General features: G+C 37.8%; 1 protein-coding gene across 22 annotated transcripts in view; it reads left to right on the top strand.

Annotated features, from left to right (window-relative positions):
- The window catches only part of ablim1b (actin binding LIM protein 1b), a 94142-nt gene that overhangs the window by 54891 nt on the left and 16582 nt on the right, over positions 1 to 22669 (top strand). For all 22 annotated transcript variants that reach the window (XM_049464601.1, XM_049464607.1, XM_049464605.1 and 19 more), the window contains exons 3-7: positions 5299 to 5482; positions 6765 to 6874; positions 12575 to 12701; positions 13778 to 13871; positions 22098 to 22185. In XM_049464601.1, coding sequence (XP_049320558.1) covers positions 5299 to 5482; positions 6765 to 6874; positions 12575 to 12701; positions 13778 to 13871; positions 22098 to 22185 — 603 coding nt within the window. The remainder of the gene's footprint in view (positions 1 to 5298; positions 5483 to 6764; positions 6875 to 12574; positions 12702 to 13777; positions 13872 to 22097; positions 22186 to 22669) is intronic.

Genomic DNA, 22669 nt, shown 5'->3' with positions numbered 1-22669 from the left:
AATGTCATAGGCTTTTATGTAGAGTGAGTGTATAGTGTGTGTATCGTCAGTGCATCTAGAGAACAGAATGTGCATATATTTTAAAAAGTGCTTGTAAACTAGAAATGTTATACAGTGACTGCATAATGGCACAATGCATATTGGATTAGTTTAGTTCATTGTCTTATTATTTATGTATTTATGTATTAATTAATACTGTGGATTTTTTGTCAATGTTCTCATATTTCATAGAGCATATGTTTTTGTTGCAGTGTTCTGTGGCTGATGCATTAAGTCTGTTTTAAACTTTTTGATTTTTTAATAATGGCATTCATATCATACTAGGGATGCACTGATACGAAAATTGACGCACCTATCTGCTGATACTGGTACATAAACATTTACATTGAAATGCCAAAAGTCATAAGATATGTTATGATATGCAGTATGTTATGTATAATTGATCATAAAGTGTAATGGCTTTGAGAACACCCACACCTGTATAAGATGTGAGGTGTTATCGTGTGAGAAAGGTTGGACACTGGCCAGCATGCTCATGGCAAGGCATTGTCAATTATCAGGATTTAAGCAAGATCTGATAGTGACTGCTGGAAGGATAGGACAATCCATTTCTATATTGTGTATATTTAACATTGCTGGATTCACAATATCACAATGTACCTGGCAATTGCCATAGAAGGCATTACCACACACAGTGGAGATCACAGTAAGTCTCAATGATCATGACTGGTGACATCTGGCCAGACGTTCTATTGGAACAGACAATTAACTCTGGCAGAAATCACATCCAAATTCAATGCAGAAGGACCCACACTCATATCCCTCAAGTCAGCCTCCATGAGTCATGGCAAAAGTCATGGGAGCAATGATTGAAATTTAAAGTAGCTGAAGGCAGCATTCATTAAAAGGGGTGTCACAGTGTTATATTTTTGCCATATCACACACAATCTTAATTCATATAGAGGCACAGAGTGGTGCAGCAGAGCTGAGGGAAGTACCAGCATTCTGGGGGGAATCCAGTAAAATATTAATGAAGTGTGAGAAAGCTTGTATAACACACAGCAAATGAGCAGCATGAGACACATTGCTGCACGAACTCTAAGCAGAGGGACAGCAGAGAGAAAACGAGTGAAGGTATTGAAACACAGACCCGCTCTGCCACTGCCCTGTTGTTCTAGTTTCTCCAGTCCTCCAGTGCTAATGAATCCACTTTCTCTCTGGCGAGAGTTCCTGGAAGCTTTTGTGTGGAAGTGGATGTTACACTGTGATGGTCTGTGATTGCTCAGCGAAATGACAGACTGAACTGACCCTGAAGTGAGAGAGAACCCCAGCACTGAACACAGGAGCACTGTCACACTTCCATCACCGTGCAGTCTGAGGCACTGCCTCTGCCTCTGCCTGTTTCTCTGTAATTACTTCCCCACTCTGATGAAATGGTGCGAGAAGAAACAAAGCTCTTTGTGGAGCTCAGAGAGCTGTGTGGTTTGCATGTTTGTGCTGGATTGTGATTATTTTAGTCACATTTGTTGAGACCAAAAAACTTTGTAGGCTTGATGTTTTATTTTTGAACAGCAGCCTTTCCAAACTCCAAGTGGTGTCCATGTTTCAGTTTATCAATATAGGGGCCCTTTTATTTTTTTGTACCTTGCTAGACAAAAATGCAGCTGTTCATTTCTTCGCATCATACAGTGTGCCCAAATAAAATTGTGCCATAAATAGTGTTCTTTTTTTTTTGCTAAATAACATTCTCAGCATATTTTAGATAGATAACATAATTTAAATAGTTCTACCTGTGTATTCAGTGTAGTTTTGAAACAGCAATGTCATGATAATTGAATCAAATCTAAATGTGGTGACACATTTGGGTTTAAGAAACATAATTTAGTTGTTGTGAAGCTAAAAATGCTGCTGTTACAAAGATGGTTAAACGTTTCTGTGCCAAGTCATAAAAACAGTCACAATTAAATTCTAAAAAAGATTTTCTATTGTATTAGTATTTAATATGAAGAAGCTTCTTTGAGTGATGCCGTAGAATAAGCACTTTTGGTCCCAAACAAACATGGTTTATTATGGGACCAAATGTGGCTCTATTATTGCATCACTTAAAGAACTTTCTGTACCACTATAATATAAGACTACCCTTATAAATGGTTTAGAAATGGTTTATAAACTAGATTATTAAGTATTATCGATAAGGTTGTAAATGCCTTAAAACCATTGATAAGCAGTTACAATGTTAACAACAGTTTAATGCTGATTGATGGAAAACACAAAGTAAGATCTGAGGTTTAACAGTACAAATGAGTGTGTAATCACTACTTTGCCTCAACTCACTGTTGTCATTTCTATCCATGTTGTTATTTATTTATTAACTGCTTATTAATGAGTTTTAAAGTATTTGCAGCCTAATCAATAACCATTAATAATCCTTTATAAACCATTCATAAACCCTTTATAAAGGTGGTCTTATTTTAAAGTGGTACCGAACTTTCTTATATAATCCAAGCATTTTCATATTTAAGAGTATTGATAAGATGTGTGAACATATTTCATGAACCACCTCATAATGAAAATTTTCTAGGAAAAGTCTTTCCTTTTGTGTAGAATTTTCAGAAAATGTAAATGTACAGATTTTTTTTTTTCCTTGGGCGGAACCCATCAGTCAAACAACTATTGGTGGTGTTTCAATATGCAGTCATATGTTGATTAGGTTGTGGTTGTGCATGCATGTGTGTGTGTGTGTGTGTGTGTATGGGTGTATGTGTGTCTGTGTACCCTGGTTAATGGTACTGATATTTCTCACACCGTGTCTGTGGTTCTGTTCATGGTTTCTGAAGGTTACTCAAACCAGCAGACAGAGACACTCTTACACAACCACCCCTCTGCTGCTAATGACGACTGTCGCCACAGCCACCTGCCTGTCACATTTAGTCTGTCGCCATGGCAATCGCCAGGCAAATAATGGGACAGTTGTCAAACGAACATGGCCACCCGGAAGCCCCGAGTCGCTGGGGTGAGGAGTGACGTCAGAAAAGTAGTGCTGTATATATACACACAATTTAACCCAAATATGAATGTGTTTGAGCTGCATGATTAAACCGGGCGTATCCTGATCTGGTCAGAGTTCTGTCTAAGAAAACCTTTCAATTCCCATTACAGATGCATTCCTTTGCATTATTATGTGTGTTATTACAGTAAATCATGCGATCATCCCTCCAGGCTCTTTACCCAGGGAGGCTGGCTCACAGTGTTCTGCATCAGGTCAAAGTAACAGTCCTATTTATGAACTGCTTTCTTTGGGACTGTGCCTAGTCCTATCTTCATGCAGCATGCAGGATACAATGTTTTAATCCTTGAGCCTCCAACACAAAAAAAAAAAGAATTTGGTTTAATTTTATGAAAAAAGAACAGTGTAAAGAATAGTGGTGGATGAAGTATATATACCCAATGTAAAATATTATTCCAGGAAAGGTTTATTATTCCAAGATGTCCTCCCTTTAGATCAAGACTTGAGTAAAAGTACAAAAGTATTTGCAGGCTTAAAACAAAGTGTGCAGTGAGCTCATTTGTTCTTTTTTTTGCATGTTTTGTTTGTATGCACACATAAGCCAAAAGGACAACAGATTCCACATATTTTAATGCTAAAAAAGTAAGATATTTTACTTTGAAATAGTGTTACAATAGATGAAAAGTAAAAAGTCAAACAAAATGAAATTACATTTAATTAAAAACTGAGTGTTGTCACTATGACCCAAAGGTTTATTGGTTTAAATCCCAGATCACGCTGCTTTCCATCAGTAGCCGAAGTCCGAGGGAGCACAATTTGCCTTGCTTTCTCTGGGTGTGTAGATTGTGCTCTCTCATGTTGGTCAGTACAGACATCTGTTAGCTGATGTATAAGAGCTGGGTCTCTGTGTTTCCTCTGACCTCCCAGGCTACCCAGTGATGCTGCATCAGTTGGAAAAGAGGCAGTGGATAATTCAAATGTGTCAGAGGAGGCATGTGCTAGTCTTCACCCTTCTAGTGTTGGAGAATTACTTGTGATAGGGGGGATTTATTAGAACAGGGATTGGGTAATTGACCCTCTAAATTGTGGAGAAAATGGATTTAATTTTTCTTTGAAGTTTTATTCTTTATGAAAGTAAATATATTTAATCATTACAGAGTGCAGAGCCAAAGGCAGGGTATTTTTAAACACTTATACTCCAGATCCCAGCTTTATTCATTGAAAATCTGAAGAGTGGGTGTAGGGTAAGAGATGGACGGTAGTGAATATTGGAATAATCAGAATGATATCCATTTCTCTGCCCTGTCACACACACCTGGCCCGGGAGCGTCATCAAACCCATACAGGCCAGCGGAGGTCTATTTCTCTCTCTCTTTCTGTCTCACACACACACACATCTGAATTTGTGCCAGAAGTTTAAAGGCAAGCTGGAGCAGAAGAAATGTGGAGCCGACTGAAACCTCGTCTTTGTGTGTATTTGGCATCAGCATTTTCAGCTTGTATTTGCGAGCAGCCAAGAACTGTAAAGTCAAGTATGAAAGTGATTTACAGCCACTCAGGGGATCAGTTTGGGTCAGGAAGGATATGTCACAGAGGGCAGAAGCTATTTTGGCCCTTTTTATTTATGTATGAAGATTTTATTTTGAGGTTTAGTATAATTTAACTTAATATCAACATGTTTTATCTCTAAAGGTGTGGTGAGAGGAGATATCTAGTGTAGCAATACAGGTGTGATGAGTGGTGATGGACTGAATTGGGATGGACCTCGATATTGTCAGTGGGTTATTTGCTTTGCTTGTACAAACAAACACACACAGTACAGTTCTTCACTCAGTTTAATCAATGAATACAGTTGTCATGACAGGCCTAGACTGGACTGATACACTGTTACTGACTGTTCAGCAGCCTGATGGCCTGGGGGAAGGAACTGTCTCAGAACCGGATGGTTTTTGTCTTCATGCTTCTGTAGCTCTTGTCACCGGTATAAGTAATAATCTGACAGTAATTTTAAGTAATACATACCTACCTACATGAGAAATCAAGTAGAAAAATACATAAGATACATTGTCATATAATAAAATAGTGCTACTAAAACAGTTCTTAGCTAAATACAATACTACTGCATTTCAGAGATGATCTATTAACCTATTAAAGTGATAGGTAAAGTATTAGGGAACATATTTTAATATAACATAACGTGTAACAAATAATGTAACAAAATGAAACGATAACTCTCACTGTAGTTAACATTACACTTTTTTCTCTCTCTTTCTGTCTGTGTGTGTGAGCAGTGTGTGGCTGTGACCTGGCGCAGGGAGGATTCTTCATGAAGAATGGGGAGTATTTATGCACACTGGACTATCAGAGGCTACACGGGACGCGCTGTAACGGCTGTGGGGATTTTGTGGAAGGAGAAGTGGTAACTGCTCTGGGGAAGACCTACCACCCTGCCTGCTTCGTCTGCACCATCTGCAAGTCAGTAACATATGAGGCACATGCTTTTCTTACTACATACATATACATGCACAAATTATGTGGAGTTTTATAATGTAAATTTGATCCTCCCACTCTCCAACCTATATATAAACCGTCACTTCCTCTCTACCTGCGTGTCGAACAACCTCACACCCATTTCCTCCCCATCTTCCTTCTTCATTTATTTTCTCCCTTTCTCTTCCTGTATCTCTTTGTGTGGGGGGCTTCTGCTTCACGCCTTTCCAGCAAAGCTGCCTCGAACTCCTGCCCAGTCATCTGAGTTTGCCCCTCCTTCTCTTTTCCTTCTCTTTCAGTCAGTTTTTTTTTCAGTTTTTCCTTGATATTGTCATCAGCTGCACTTCATCCTGGAATAAGCACTATCAATAAATTTACCACAATACAGTATAAGCTTATGTTTCCTACCCCTACAAAAAAGTCTAAATTTGAACATTGCCTTGGTTGTTTGAGTTATCATAGTCCTGTATAAAATAATTACCATTGCTAAAGCACATTTTGCAAAGCCCTGTTTTTAGTGATATACTCACCTGCTCAAGCACACCCGCACCTTCCTACACAAAAAAACAATGATTCATGCTTCAAAGGTGTCAAGTAGTTTACATGAATATAATGTTACAGCACTGTTGTTTTCTTCTACTTCTTTACTTATTGTAGCAAATGTTTTGCTTATGTAACATATTATGTAGCCCTCAGATAAATTCCTCACCTCATCCACAAGCTGTATTAGCAAGCCATTGAAAGCACTTTGTAACCCTTTCCAGCTTTATGTAGAACAATTATTTTTGATTGCAGGTCCTCTGAAAGCTCTTTTTTGCTCAGCATGGCTTACATGTGTGTATTCTTCTTGTGTAAGGCAAACTCAAAAAGTTTGAGGGTTTTTTATTAGTCATATTAGCTGTTGTCCACACCTCCAAACTAGCAAGACTCCAGGGATGCTAACACTTGAATCTAATTTAATCTAATCTAACAGCTTTTTTGAGGTCATAAACACAAGGGTTCACATACTTTTTCCACTAGCACTATAAGGTTTTTACGGTGGTTCTCAATGAAGACGCAAATGACTACAATTTTCTTTGTTTTATTATTTTAGGCACATTTTATTTCACATATTTTTTCTTGTAAGTGCACTGAGAATGTGCTCATAGCATATGAGATGCTGTAGAAACTTTGGGGATTCTCCATCACCTATTGGCAGTAAATTACATAAAAGTGTGTGTGTGTCAGTGAGCTGTGTTTAACCTCAGAACACTCTGTTTTTCTCCAGACGGCCGTTTCCTGCTGGAGATCGCGTCACCTTCAATGGAAAGGACTGCCTGTGCCAGCGCTGCGTCCAGCCAATGTCCCCTCCTCCAAAAGACATCAGTGCTTCCAGTAGTGAGTCTGTGTTTATATATATGAGTGCACGTTTGTATGTGTGTGTGATTTTAGGCTTTATCTGAGTTAGACCTGTTTAACATGAGGAATTACTATAATCTAGGGAACCTCTGATAAGATTAAAACAAATCATCCAAACATTCCAAAAATCATGAGACAGTATGTAAATTGGTCTTACAGTGTTACCTCAGCGGCTGGCTGAGAAACGCAGACACCTGTATAAGTTGTGAGGCATTATCTGGTATTTAAGGTTCAATACTGGCAGAGTTCATACTGTCATTAAAACCCTAGAAAAGTCTTGGAATTTGAAAATAGCAAATTCCAGGCCTGGTTAAGTTTTGGAAAAATAAAAATAGCCAGAAAGTTTTGTAAAAGTCATGTAAGTTTTTTCTACAAATCTTTGTGTTTCCGTTTACCGGCGGAGAATATCTATTTTGACCTAAAAAAAAATAAATCAGCTCAGAGTTAATTCAGTAATTTAACCCTACACAGTGGAGCTCTCAGGATCTGACACACATTTTATTATTAAAGAGTGTGTTAGCATTTTTATTAGAATCATTTTATGCCTACTATTTTATGCCTGCTGGTTTTATTGTCCATGTCTGCACTGATGTTTTAGAAATTGTATGGTTGTTAAATATTTGGAAAAAAAATGGAAATGTATTGTTAAAAAAGTGTATGAACCCTGTACTGGGCAGTGAGGTAGTGTGAATTAACCAAGTTTAAATGAGGCCTGATAACGGTAACAGATTAATACGATATTCCATTTCCAATGTTTTGCTGGCATTTAGCATTCCCCGGTGATCAGTGTCACATGTGCACCAGGAATACATAATAGACAGCATTATCACTCACAGTGGACAGTGCACTGAATGGCAATGATCGTTACTGGCAGAAACGTTCAAGATTTTTACATGCGTTCACACAAATGACTTACATCAACATTGAATGCTGTTCACATCACACATCACACAGGTCAATTCATCATTCTATATCTGCTCTGGGACATAGGAAAAGTCATTTTCGGTATGTGAGTGTATAATGTACATCCAAGCTGTGATGTTTGAGTTAGCCAAAGCAGTCACTTAATCCAGGTTAGACAGTGTTTCAGTACCAAGAAAAGGAAGACATATATGTAATAGAGTGAAATCTGCCCCCCACATGGCTAGAATATGTCTGAGGGACAGTGCTGGACGATAATGCTGTAGCATGACTCATGTCTGGCAGTTACTTGATTGGTTTTAATGAAATAGCAGACCTCTATTTGAGACCTCTGTCTTCTTTGAGGCCAAGTAGTGAATGATGGACTGCGAAAGATGGTTAGAGGCCACACATTAAGACATAGCTTAATTCTACAAAATGGTATTTGCAAAAAAAGTTTTATTTTGATGTAATAAAAATCTCAGTAATCCAAAAACAGAGTTCATAATAGTTCTGTGATGTCTTAATAAGTTTTTTAATCAGGTTTCAAGCCCTCCTCAGGCTTCCTGCAGTGTTATTCGAGCTGAATGTGGCTCTGCTGCTGTGCTGTCAACCAGAGAACAGCTCTCTTTCTCTCTCTCAGTCTCTTTCCCTCTCTCTTTCTCTCTCACTCCCTCTCTCTCCCTCTCTCTCTATCTTTTAGCTCTCTCTCTCTCTCTCTCTCAGTATCTTACTCAGAGGAACTTCCTCATCCTTCTGCGGTAGATTAAGGGTTTTGCAGGGTAATTCAAGATGCAGGGCCCCAGAAACTGAGCAGATGAGGGAATGCAGGATAGATAGAAAGTAAGAGAGAGAGCAGCAGAGAGAGAGAGAATGGCATAGTCGACTAATGGAGCCTTTTTTTCGCTCGGATTTCCGCAACATAGCCCTGTCTCTTTCACTAACATTCTCCAGCCATCCGGCTCCGGCTGTTCTCTAAATTGAGTTGTGCAGATTTAGTTGTCAATTAGGCTTTATAAGGCATGCAGTCTTTCTCTTTCATATGTCTGACACTATTGTTTTCTTTTGCTTGAGTCCTCATTCATGCATCCAAATTTCATTGAGATTCCTGGATGCCATGGATTACTTATTATGGTGAATGGCAGAGAATCAAATTATGATAATGCTTTGAAGATTACCAAGAATCTGTGATGTGACAGGGCTCATTTAAAGTTATGCACACAAAAGCCAGGAGTGGCACCATCAGGAGGCATGAAGGAGCTGTGCTTCCTCAGATTTGTAAATTTGCACTCCTATTTTGCAAGATAGTGTATCCTTAGAACAGAACTCGACAGACAAATATAATTTGAGGTCCATTTTACCAAAAATGAGAACAGCGAGACAAGAACTGCATATTCCAAGATTATCTGTTCAAGCAATGCTTTAAGTTTCAAGCTATTGGAAGTTTTAGCAACTTTTCTATGGGCTAGAAGAAGACCCAAACTGCTACCCTTATCTGATCTCTTTCCTGTACATGCACGGCTTCTCTATTCATAATTTAAAAATATATAATCAAATCGAGTCCAATCAAATGTATTTGTATAGCGCTTTTTACAACTGATTTGTGTAAATTTATAACCAGTGGCTGCTGGAGTTTTTTTCTGGCTCTTGGTGTTCGAAAGGTCGGCCACCCCTGGTCTAGATGGTCAGAAAAAAAAACAACAACTACCAAGCCAAAGACCTGCCATAAATTAAAAGTTACTGGAACACCAGTGGCACTGTCTACAATCAACCAAATTTTATATTACCACTGACTTGGAGTTCTTTTATTAAAAATTGACACAGTAGTCACACAAGTGCAAGTAAATTTTAAAGTTGTCTGCATGACCAAAACAAAGCCTTTTGAAGGATGTTTTCATTGTTAGATGAGACAAAACTTGGGCTATGTGTGAGTTATGTGTGGAACAATATGGTGAATCATTCAACCCCAAGAACTTTGTACCACCTGTTAAGCATGGTGGTGCTAGCATCATGCTCTAAAGCTAAATTTAGTATTAGTGAAACTGGTACCTTGCACAAAGTAGATGGATTAAGGCCTACTTCAGAAATGTTCAGCATAACTTTAAATCATCAGCTAGATGGTTGCAAACAGGAAAATTATAATTGTATATTACAACAGGCAGTGACCTCAAACACACATTAGAGGTGGTTTCACAATGAGTAAAGCAGGCTAATGTTAAGCTTTGGCCTTTGGGAATGGAATTATTTACGTCCTGACCTCAGCTCTATCGAAAATGTGTGGACTGTGTTTAACAGCCAGATCTATGCCAGAAAATCAACAGACTTTTTTTTTACTTTATCAGTTTTGCCAAGAAAAGTACATAATCATGGTGCAACTTTCAAATATAGAATGTGCTGCATATATGTATGTTTTACTCTGTTTTACCCCTAAATAACAATGTTGCACCAAGCTATAGTTCATTAGATATTTAGATATGTTGTACACTTATTCTACAGTTTTTGTGAGCAAAGAATTTATCCCTATATTTAAGCCTTTAAAAACTAAAAGCCTCTTGTTACTGTCTGACGTATATCAGCAGTTGATTGTGTAAAAAGAGTTGTGCTCCCCCTCTTGTCTAATTAATTCTGCTGCATGCCTGCCAACAGCTAATGAGAAAATGGACCAGCACCCCATATTAGAGAATAATATTATTTTTCCATGATAATAGAAAGTGCTTCAGAACACAGTGAACTTCACCGTGTCCAGTCCCTCACACACACACACACCTAGCTTTGGAAGTGCACTAGTGAATGATTCTTTGTGTCACGCTTGGCTAATAATTTGTCATTCAGGTGGAGAGTGATTGGTCACTGATGAAATTCTTCAGTCCTGATAAGAAGGCAGTGAATATAAATTGCCTGACTGCTATAGGCTTGGTGGATTTTGCAAACTCTGCACAGATTTTATAGCCTTTATAGCCTTATTAATAGACTTCTAAAACACACAGTTCTGAGAGTGCAGAGCCTTTGATATGCCTTATGAGAGGAGGAGAACACGGGTCTCCTTGAAAGTTGATATTCTCTCTCTTTCTCTCTTTCTTCCTCTCTTCCTCACTGTGTCTTTGTGTCTGTTATATATATAGACTAGCTTTCAAAAGGTTGCATACAGTTTTTCAATAATGTTAAGTACAAATGCTACACATCATTAAGAAAGACTTAATAGTAAAGATAAAATAGGAAAAAATATTGCTAATAAATTATTACAGTTTATTAGATTAATTAATTACATATTGTTCTTATAAAACACATGAAATATTACTTAGACATGCTTGTGCCTAGTTTACACATTTAATATATATACAAATATATAACATTACATTGTAACAAACATAATAATGTATTGTAACAAAAAAGACCGAATTCAACTCACACTCTCTCTGAGTGGGTGGGACTCAAGCATATACACTGGCATGCCATATGTCATGAAACAGGGGATAGTATCATGTCCACATGACTTCTGCCGTTTCCCATGGATTCTAAAGAATGCTGCTTTTTAACTTATCTGCATGTCTTAGCATTAAATGTTCGTGCAATTGTTTTCCAGAGTTGCTTGTTGATTCACATGGATAATTCTAGCCACACGCCGCTGATCACAATCATTACCACCCACTATGCTCTCAACTGCGAGTGATAATGTCCTTTATGATTCCCCGTACACACATGAATGTTAAAATGCTCACACGTCTTCATAAATTAAATGTCCCATGCTTTTGGTTTGAAAGATAACACTTCAGAACTTACATAGGTGTATACAGGTGTTATGGTGTCTTAGAGAAAGCATGTGCTGGCAGTCACCTTCCCCAGACTGGCATCTTGGGATTGGTGGAGATTTGAGTTGTGGGTAATACAGAAACCTTGTATCTCCATTTCTGCCATTTTTGCTTTATGTCATACTGGTAATTGGAATCTGGCAGCTGTTCTTTATATTGTATAAAAATGTCATTATGAGTAGACCAGTGGAAATGCTAAAAAAAAATTTCTGCTGTTTTGTAGTTAAACGTTTTTTTTTTCCCGTTAGTGTGTGTGTGTGTGTGTTTGTCAGAGTGAGAAAGGGCAAAGTAGAGTCGGTTTAAATCATATGTTAGAGGGATACGACACCTTTACTTTGCTCTACTTTATCCACTGCCCCATCAATCTTTATGCATGTGTGTAGATGTGTGTGTGTGTCTCAGCACTCTTTTTTAAAAGCTTTTGGGAACTCAGCCAAGAGATGTAAATACAGAATGACAATCCTGAGCTATTTTTAGAGACAGACCTTTACACACATTAAGCATGCACACTTAATTCCTCCTTATTCCTCATGGAGAAGGCTGCGTTCTTCACAGAAAGATGCTAATGCTTGCTCTTTAGAAAACCGACCACGGCTAGAACCAAGAAGAGGCTTAGTCAGGCATCTCTGAGGCAGGAACATTAATGATGATTCACCAATGAACGTAATGACACATTTCCAGGCAGAGTTTTTCCAGCAGCAGATAAATAGGTTTTATCGTATTTGAAGCTGCTGCTGTGAAACTCAGTGTGAAATAGTGAGTCACTGAGTGTGCTCCCCCTGGCTACGTTTGAGTGATGTTACATCTCCCCCTAGTGGCTAGAATGGATCTTTGAGAGTGTATTAATATTTATGTGTTTAAATGTGTCTGGATGACCACTTGTACAATTTTTTTCATTATTTTTATCATTTCAGTAAAGTGTATTATCTTTTTTAATTGAAATTAAGCTCTGTGTGTGTTTTCTGTGCAGACTGTGCAGGCTGTGGCCGGGATATAAAGAATGGACAGGCTCTGCTAGCGTTGGACAGACAGTGGCATCTCGGCTGCTTCAAGTGCAAGGCCTGTGGCAAAGTGCTGAGTGGCGAGTACATCAGCAAGTAAGTCTGAAATCTGAAATCTGTGTGTGTGAGTTTGTGAGTATGCATGTGTAATTATTCTTCAGTTCCTACACTCTGATCAAGCACTGCTCATATGCTCTATTCTCATCTTATTCTCCAAATCTCAGATGAAGTAAGCAAAAAAGAGACTATTCTGAAAAGGTGTCCAAATACAGCTGAAAACACAGTAACTATCAGAGTAACTTCTAGAACTGTATGCAGAAATACAGTGTAATAAATACTTGACACACTTGCTCACTATGTAACTTAGTTCATGTTTGTGTAAAATCATGTAATATTATTCTACCACCTCAGCTTACAAGTTTCTTTTTTTTTAGTGATGGTTACTTAGCTTGAGCTGAGGACCAATATACCAATTCTATCATATATCGTACATGCTTTATACATGCATTTCTGGCCAAGCTAAAAAGGGCAGAACCAGCATCTGAAATAAAATGATCATGTGGACTGAAGCGGTAGAGTTGTGCGCTACTTAAATTAAATTAAATTATTATGTTTTATTAATAGTGTAACTGGATATACAGTATCAGTCAAAAATGTAGACACAATTCTTCTCATTCAATGTTTTTTATTTTTTTATTTTTTTTATTTTTTTTACATTGTAAATTTAATATTGAAGCCATTAAAGCTCTACAGGAACATAAGGATTTATTTTGAAACAAAAAGTGTTAAACTAAATACTTTAGATTTATTAGTCATATTCATCTTTGAGGACAGATCTGCACACTCTTTGTAAATAAAGTGTTTTCATGAGGGAGAGTCACCTGGAATAGTTTTCTTAGTGTCTTAAAGGAGTTTCTGGAGGTGCTGAACAATAGTTGCTGCTTTTCCTTCACACTGTGAAGCTCCAACCCACTCCAGATTACCATCTCAGTTGGGTTTAGGTCCCGGGATTGTGGAGGACAAACACTTATTTTGTTCATTAGAAAAATCCATGTTTCATTTAATTGGTTTAATGTTAATTTAGTTCTCAGAGTAACATTTATCAGGATTCCTGGTGTCTGATCACAGACAATATATTAAACAATATATTAATAATGTATTCTCTTTCTCAGGGATGGAGCTCCATACTGTGAGAGGGACTACCAGATCCACTTTGGTGTGCAGTGTGAAGCCTGTCAACAGTTTATAACAGGGAAAGTTCTGGAGGTAAGTGCTCTGCCGGTCACTGTCCTTTGGTCTTCCGTCCACTAAACACTCTGAGGAGCATCAGATCTTGTTGTGTTTGGTGTACTGGGGTGTCTGTGTTTTCCTTTACACTGCTATTTTCTCTGATTGCACTGGTACTAATTATCTGCAGCTGGATGTCTTGTGAGTGAGCCTTGTTGGTCTCATACACGCACAAATATGCACCCAACGCACACACACACAGACAAACGCACGCAGAGCACACAAGCACAACACATGCACTGATGTTATGATCATCATCCAGCACCCAGCTTGACATAGCTGCACTGCCCTTTTTGAAGCATTCTGAGCTCTCACGACCTCAGCGCTGGCCCTCAGAGAAAAGAACAGAGCAGAACAGGCAGCAGAGCTTCTGGCCACATGCCAATGTCCCACCCTACCACTGTAGACAGAACAGACTCTGGGGCTGGGGCCTTCTGATAGGCCAGAAGACATGAGGGAGCAGGAAGGGGAGGGGGGGATGGATGGAGAGTAAGAGAGTTCTCAGGAAAAAGTCCTGAGACAGATTGACGGACTTGCAGACCTGAGTGGATATAGAGTTTGTGAAACATAAAACAGGAAGTGTGAAAGTAGTGTTTAAAGTAAACCGCAAGGCTGGGAGTTCACACAAGCCGCCTGCCTAAGGTAAGAGCGCCAGATCACACTTTATTCTACCAGTTTTTAACAGTGCATGAGACGTTTTACTGGATCTGCTGGTATGTGTTGTTATACTATACTATACTTATATACTATTGTCTGAGTGTTCCAGACATCCATCAGCCAGAGTGAATTTTGTGTGTGTGTGTGTGTGTGGGGATGCTGGGGAATTCAAAATTTGGGCCAGCTCCTCTGAGTGTGTAGCTCTCAGCTTGATGTGGCTGGATGGGGCCTTAGTGGTCAGTGTGTTTTTGCAGAATCCTTGTAACCACTGCATATTTTGTCCCTGGGTTTGAATATTATTAGTGAATAGCTTTAGTAAGTCATATTAAGTATTAAGTAATGACTTAATTTTTATGCAGCCAGACATGCAGACTGTCCTGTGGTTTGCAAAAACACTTTACACACATTCTTGTATTCTTACATCTGATAGGAATCCATGTAGTGGAGGCAAGGTCAGGCCTCTTTAATTATAATAAAAGTGCAATAAAAAGAAAGGAAAAGATCAAAGATGAAGTTAAAATAAAACCAAAATTAACAATTAAGGAAAACACAGATGAGAATAGTCTAAGCCATTTTAAAACAGTTATAGTTATAGTATAGTGTTGTTCTAAGCTTTGCAATACACTTTGCATACACATTCTTGTGTTCAAAAATCTTACACAAACCCTTCCAGAAAATAGAGAAGGCAAGGCAAGTTTACCCATGGAAATCCTTGAAAACATTGTAGTCTCTTTTTGATAGATGGATAGATGCTGTACTTTGACATCAGCTGTGGTAAGGGATTTCCTGGAGGTCCCGTGATGACATTTTAGGATTGTTGGAAATTATTTTGTGGTCTGCTATTGGGCTGAATTTGTTAAAACGGCCTGATCTGCCAGTGTTGGCAGTTGTTTCACTTGGAAAGGACTATTCAAACGGTGGAACTGATGATTTTAAATCGTTCTGAGATCTTTTTAAATACCTTCCCGGACTCAGAATTCTTTCTGACTGTCTCAGAGATCTTTTGGTCTCGCCATAATAATATGGACACTTGATTGAGAACAATCAAGAGCAAACCAAACTAAATGTCTGAGATTATATAAGACAGGCTCCTTCAGAATCCTATCTAATCATGTTCAGCTTGGGAACACACTTGTATAAGTGAAATGTTCAATCTTGTATGCAAAATTGATCACTGGCCAGCATGCTTATTGCAAGGCAATGTGAATTAAGGTGACATAAGTTGAGGCCTGATAGTGGGTGTCAGAGAAATAGGACAATTCCATTTCCTTAATACATAGCATCATATGTTTACAAGGAGTATGTCATAGATCGTTAATGGCAACATTTGGCTAGAATAGTCCATGTATTCAAACAATATATTTATTCTTTTTTTATATATATATATTTTTTGTGGGACACAATATTATTTATTCATGTCACTGGTATTGATATGTTTATAGTATATATTATTTCTCGTTAAATATTGTTAAAATGGAGATCAAATGCCCAAATGTTTATATATAAAAAATATATATAAAAAGAGTCCTTTTTAACCTTTTTTTTGTAGGGTCTTATTAAATGACTCACAATTCAATGTGCTTTACATAAATCGAAATAAATATAAAAATAGCATAAAGAAAAAGAAATAAAGGCAAGAAATATTTGCAAGAAAGATTTGTATGAATAAAAAAAGATTTTACCTTAAAAAAATGCTAAATGCTAATGCTAAATTATAATTAAAATAGATAACGCAAAACATTTAGAGGCAGATACAGTACAGTGTTGTTCATATGGCTTTTTTCCTCCACATATGGTGTGAGAACACCAGTGGAATTTTATCAATGTGACCACAGGAGATTTAAAGCAGACCCTTCTATATACGTCACTGTAGATATACACATATATATCATTCCTTCCAAGACAAAAGTGGATGGCCCTGTTGAGCACATAGTCTTTGTGCCTTATCAGAGAATGCGGGGAAGTGAGTGAAGTGGTTTAATATAAGTTTATAGTCTGATATTTTGTGATCACCAAGCGGTGGTACATGGCTTTAAGTTATTGAAACCTAATTGAACATAGAGAAAACTCAATGACTTGACGCCAGTGAACAGGTGTACTAAAAAACAGACTGAGAACAGCTGTCCAGTGACTGCCCAGTGACTTCTATTATGTGTGTTTTGAATAAATGGCTTTTCTGTTCTTTTCTGTATACAGAACTTACTACAAAGAACCCCTTGTGAGAACCCATAATGGTTAAGCTCATTGTAGAATGTGGATCCTCTGAACTAGAAGGCTAGTTGATAGAGGGTTACAGGGCTGTGTGTCTCCTCAGTCTGCTGTGTGTATTTATCTCCAGCAGGGTTTGCAGAACATGTTCTCAGTGTTAGTCTTTTCAGTCCACCATAATAGAACTCAGTTTCTCAGAAGCTAATATGCTGGTGTCTGCTCCTTTTGTGCACTTCTTGTTCTGTTTGCTGTACAGAGTGTGGAGTTGTCTGTTTGAGCTTGGCAGAGTAAGCACAGAGGTTAGAGCTTTAATAAGACTTGAGGCTTTGAACTGAACCCAAATACGTCCTTAAAACAGTTGAACTGTTTTGTGTTTATTTATTTATTGACCATTTGAAAATGCTAAAAAAAAGCCATGGATTTCACTGTGGCATTCCAGAAATGGTTAATTGATATGAACATACTCATAAGCATATCAAAGCATATCAAAATACTCCTAACACCATTACACCACCAAGCCAGGTTGAGTCCATGGATTATTATTATCATTATTATTATTATTATTTTTTTTTTAATTCAGATCTGTCCAGTGTTGGTGAGCCTGTGCTGGTTGCAGCCTCAGCTTTCTGTTCGTGTCTGACAGAGGTGGAACAAATCTTCCTCACGGTTGACTCATGCATTCTGAGATGTTTTTCTGCTCAATAAAAAAGCATAAAATGGTTATCTGACCTATTGTAGCACTTCTTTCAGCTCTTCTTCTCTAATGAACTGAAACCTGACTGTCTGGCACCAGTAGAAATTCCCCAGGTCAAAATCATTTCGATCACATTTTGTTCCTATTCTGTTCATATAAATATGTGACTGTTAATGTGAATAACCTGAAGCTAATTGATTATATCTGCATGATATTTTGCTCTACACTTGGCTACATGATTGCTTAGGTGTACAGGTGTTTCATACTTCCTGGCCAAAAAAGGTCACACCTGGATTAAATTAAGCAAATAAGTAAGTAAGAGCCTCCCATTGGATAATTACTGCATGGGTGATTAATATGTTTCAGCTGGCAGCAAGTTATTTAACCCTAACCGATGCAGTGAGTAGCTTCTCATTTGTTAAACAACCAAAGACACATAAATGAAAATCCTTTGGCAGGTGGTGATTCAACTCTTGACACAGCTTTCACTGAGGGTAGAAACGTTATTTTAAATGTTATTTTATATCTATTAAAATTGGATCACGGTTATCATCTGCCAAACCGTTTTCATTGAATTACGCCGGTATGTCTTTACTGATGTACTTGTAATAGAAGTGGTAAGAATAATGAAAGAATAATTAGTAGTTAATAGTGATAACACAAAATAGCAAAATGTCACCAATTAGTAGCGGGCACTAGTATAAGCTGGACTGTAAGCAGCTGGTCTGTAACAGGTGACAGTATGTTCAATATGCTTGAGAACATATTTTAAGTAAAAAAAATTAATATCAATATCCACCAAATGTTTTTTATATGTGTAAGCAAATACAGAAAAGAGTGAATTCACCAGTGTTAAATCAATATTGCAATTTACTATATATGCAATAAAAAAGTTTAAGCTTAAACACACACACACACACACAAACACAGGGACACACACACAGTAATTACCCTAAAGATACAGCTAGACTGTTGCCATTGACACCTCTTTCATCGTGTTTGTCCTGTTTCTAAGGGCCTTGTTTTGCTCTCTGCTGTTCTTTTCTTCTCCCACTTGCAGTCATCATTCCCCTCGTCTTTTCGTTCTTGCCCCTCTCAGTCCCTCTCTCTGGCTCCGTTTCCACCATCCACACCCTTCCATCTGGAGCTGGCGTTTCCCCCTTTCTCTTTCTCTCTCTTTCTCTTCCTGAACTCACCAGTCAGACTTGTGTGTTTCCTCAGAGCTCTCCTGAGATACGCTCGCGTTCATATGATGCAATACGGAGCACTCGCTGGTGTCCCGTCAGAGGAACACTAGAAACTATGTTCACTGTTGCCCAGTGGCGTTTGTTTACAGGAAGAGTGTTATATGGGCCCGTTGCCATGGCAGGGCGGGTCAGTAGAGGGATGGGGTCACATCTGTGTGAAATCATGCGTTTCTGCGGCATTGCCTCATAGTTCAGCACAGAGGAGGATGATGGGATAAAGTCCAGCAAGCTGGAGGTGATTCCCCCGGCATAATCACAATTAAAACACCATCAACTGCTCGTGTGTGGTGCTGTGTGTGTGTGTGTGTGTGTGTGTGTGTATGTATGTGTGTGTGTCAGTCTGTCTAGATTCTCTCTGCATTCTTTTAGGGATGAAGTAATGCACAATTCTTCTATATACCCACCGCTTAATTTTCAAATGAAAACAAAGTGTGTACTGAAGAAAAGGAGGGGCACATGTGTTTCAGAATAAAGGAGAATGAAAGTGAATGGCTAATAAATAAGAGTGTGCATTTTGGTCTGTTTTCGTGTGTTTGTTTATGTTTGGTTTTTTTTTTATTAATTAACGTTAACTTTTACGCTTTTTTTACTGCAAATTAATCATGTAACTGAGTTTGCAGATGTCTTATTTAGTGATGTAAACACAGTGCTCACATTGTGGGGTTTAGAGGTAGCTAGGTTACTTTATATTTATATTTATGCTGAAATATAGATTAAATCCCACTCTCTACCACTGTTTTACTCTCTTCTCTCTTCTGGTCTCTCCTTATCTCTCTCTCTCTTACACACACACAATCACAGCTGCTGCTCCTTAAGCAGAATAGCAAATGTGATTAATCGTAATTAATCGCAGAATATTGTTTTGATTAATCTTTTTCATTTTCTTGTACATTTTCAGGGCAAAAATTAAGAATTGCCAAAATGATTCTGACTCTACTGCAAATCTTCTTTAAAAAATAGCTACATATTTATGTAAGTGCATATCACCACTGTCCAAACTAAAAACATCTCCAAAATAATACCTTTTACAAAATAGCCTTTAAATTGAAAAAAATGAATGTACATAAAAGATGAATAAAATGTGCTTTAATAAAAATGGCAGAAAAACAAAGATGAATTTAGGCTGAGAAGGAATGTGTGTATGGAAAACTGTTGATGGAGAACAGGCAATAATGTATTTTGGAGGAGCCGAGAGAGAAAGAGAAAGAGAGAGAGAAAGAAAGAGAAAGAGCGAGAGAGAGACAGAGAGAGAGAGAGAGAGAGAGAGAGAGAGAGAGAGAGAGTATTTGAAGCTGCAGGAGCTCATCAGCATTCCCAGAGCTAATTCAAAACAGCGGGATGACGAGACAGCACTGCAGATGACTTACAGCTGTGTACCATCAGCACTGCCCAATGGGCACTTGATGTAAAACACACACACACACACTCATACATACATTCAATCAAACACACACACATACACACACAGACACTAAACAACACCTTGACCCGTTAGATTGCACAGTGTTAGTAAAGATGTCACCTCAGAATTCTGAATGCTCTCACTGGAGCAGACTAAACCACTTCCAGATTTGCAGCTTTTTTTTTCTTTTCTTCTTTACATCCTTCAGAGCTCTTTACACCCAACAGCGACCAAAGCAGAGCTGCAGAATTCCTCACTGTGATTCTTAGATTCTTATCGTCAGAGAAATGTTCAGTATGCTGGTGTGATTGTTTGTTAAAAATAGCGGGGTCTCAACTGATTCTTTAAGAGGATGCCATAGAAGAATTGCTTTTGGTTCCATGAAGAACCTTGTTTGTAATTGAGATGAATGTGTGACAAACCTTTAGACATCTGATGAACCCTGATTGTACTTTTTATTACAAGTGTGTTTAAAAACTGTATAATCTTAGTTTTGGGGTAAGAGATTTATATTTAAGATATATATGTATATATATGTAATACATATATCTTTAAAACAGGGGTCGGCAAATACCACGGGCCAGATATTTTCCAAGCCATTACGTGGCAGGACAAAAAAATATTGTTTTGGAAAATAAAGTGTAATGGGATGGAGTGCTACAGACTAAAAGCTTTTCAACCGAGAGGGTTGTTAAACCCAATTGCAGAACAGTTGAATTCAAAGCAGGTAAACCCAAGCGGAAAGGAAAAATTAAATAAATAAACACACTGCTCCTCACGCAGGATCGAACCTGTTTCGTCAAGGTCGTGGTCCAGTTTAGTGAATTGGGACACCGCCGGGAAAAAAAAAAACGTCCTTATAAGGAAAAAGAATGGGTGGAAGCTAAAGTCACGCCGAGCGCGACAGCGAGAGACAGGGGAGATGTAAACAAAAGCTCCCCAAAGAAGCATATTATTTATTTATCTTTTCGTTATCATTTATTATAGTTCAAACAACCTCAGGGGCCAGATGTTTCATGCTTGCACATCTGGCCTGCGAGCCGCCTATTGCCGACACCTGTTCTAAAATTTCCTTGTATTTTTAAAAAGAAACGTACTATGTAGGCATTGTTAAAGTTTCAAAGCATAAAGTTTACCCGACATGCCATTTAGCACATATGCTGAAACAAACTTTTTAAAAACAATCCCTTTTGAATGTATTGCTTCTGTGATGATGTCACAAAAAACAACTAATTTACATATTCCCACCATTGTGGTTATCAGGAGTGTTTGAGGGATTTTTGAGTTATTTTGAATGAAGCACAATCAGCACATATCAGAATTAAAATTATAGTAACATAAACTGTGTGTTTATAGTTCTAGAAGCTAAGAAGGCTGGGTTATAGCTGTATGAAAATACATTCTTTTTATAGACTTTTTAGAACTTTTGGAACTAGAAATTAATGTCTTTTTTTAAAGCTTTTTATTGGTCCATTTGTCATGGCATTTTCTCATCAAATGAAAAGCAGACTGATTATGTTATATAGAAAAGTAACCATGGTTTAAAATGGAAATGACAACATTAATGTGTGGTATTCTCACCACCCTGTATGCATGAATTCATTGTGTGTTTGTGGGTTTGTGTGTGATAGCATTTTTCTGGTCCTTTGTAAAGATTTGATTGAGAGGTCATAAAGTTTCCTGTGCTAGTGTAAAGTGATCCTGCAGGGTTTGCTGTGCAATCAGTGACTGTGCAGCCTTAGACAGAGGCCCATTCACTGAGGACAACCACACACACACACACACAGAGACAGCTCAAATAAGGCAGCTCCTGTAATTTCGGCCACAGGCTCTTGTTTTATAAAGTAAAATATATATTTATAGATTACAGTGTTTTATTGGTACTTGTATTTTGCTGCAGATTATAATCTCTTTATCTGCAGCATACCTACAAATGTTTCTGTTTTTTGTGTTTTATGTTTTTTATTTACTGACCTTTGCCCCTTGTGGACCTGCAGGCAGGAGATAAGCACTACCACCCCAGCTGTGCACGATGCAGCCGGTGCAACCAGATGTTCACGGAGGGGGAGGAGATGTACCTGCAAGGTAGGTGAAGCAGCTGATACTCCACTAACAAGAACCACCTGTCTCTTTTAAACTGTTAATGTGTCCCTGAAGATGTTCTCGATTTCCTCATGCATGCTTAGATACTTACATTACCGTTAAAAATAACACCTTTTGTACAGGTCTGAAATGACAAATAAATTATAAGAACATAAAATTAGACTGTAGAATGTCTCCTAAATTGTACAACAGATGACTTGTTTTTCTTAATACTAGAAAATTACAGTTTATTATTTGTTTGTGTATATATATATATATATATATATATATATATATATATATATATATATATATATATATATATATATATATATATCACCCAAATGTTTGTGGACACCTTTACTAATAAAAGCATGCAGCTTCTTGAAGTTAAAGTGTTTTTTGGAAATTGTGTCCACAAACATGTGCACAGATAGTGTAAAACAATGCAAAATAATGTATTTGCAGTAGTATAAACATTTCTATT

This window comes from Astyanax mexicanus, chromosome 15 (assembly GCF_023375975.1).
Source record: "Astyanax mexicanus isolate ESR-SI-001 chromosome 15, AstMex3_surface, whole genome shotgun sequence".
NCBI classification, from domain to species: Eukaryota; Metazoa; Chordata; class Actinopteri; order Characiformes; family Acestrorhamphidae; genus Astyanax; species Astyanax mexicanus.
This window is presented reverse-complemented; position numbering and strand designations above follow the sequence as displayed.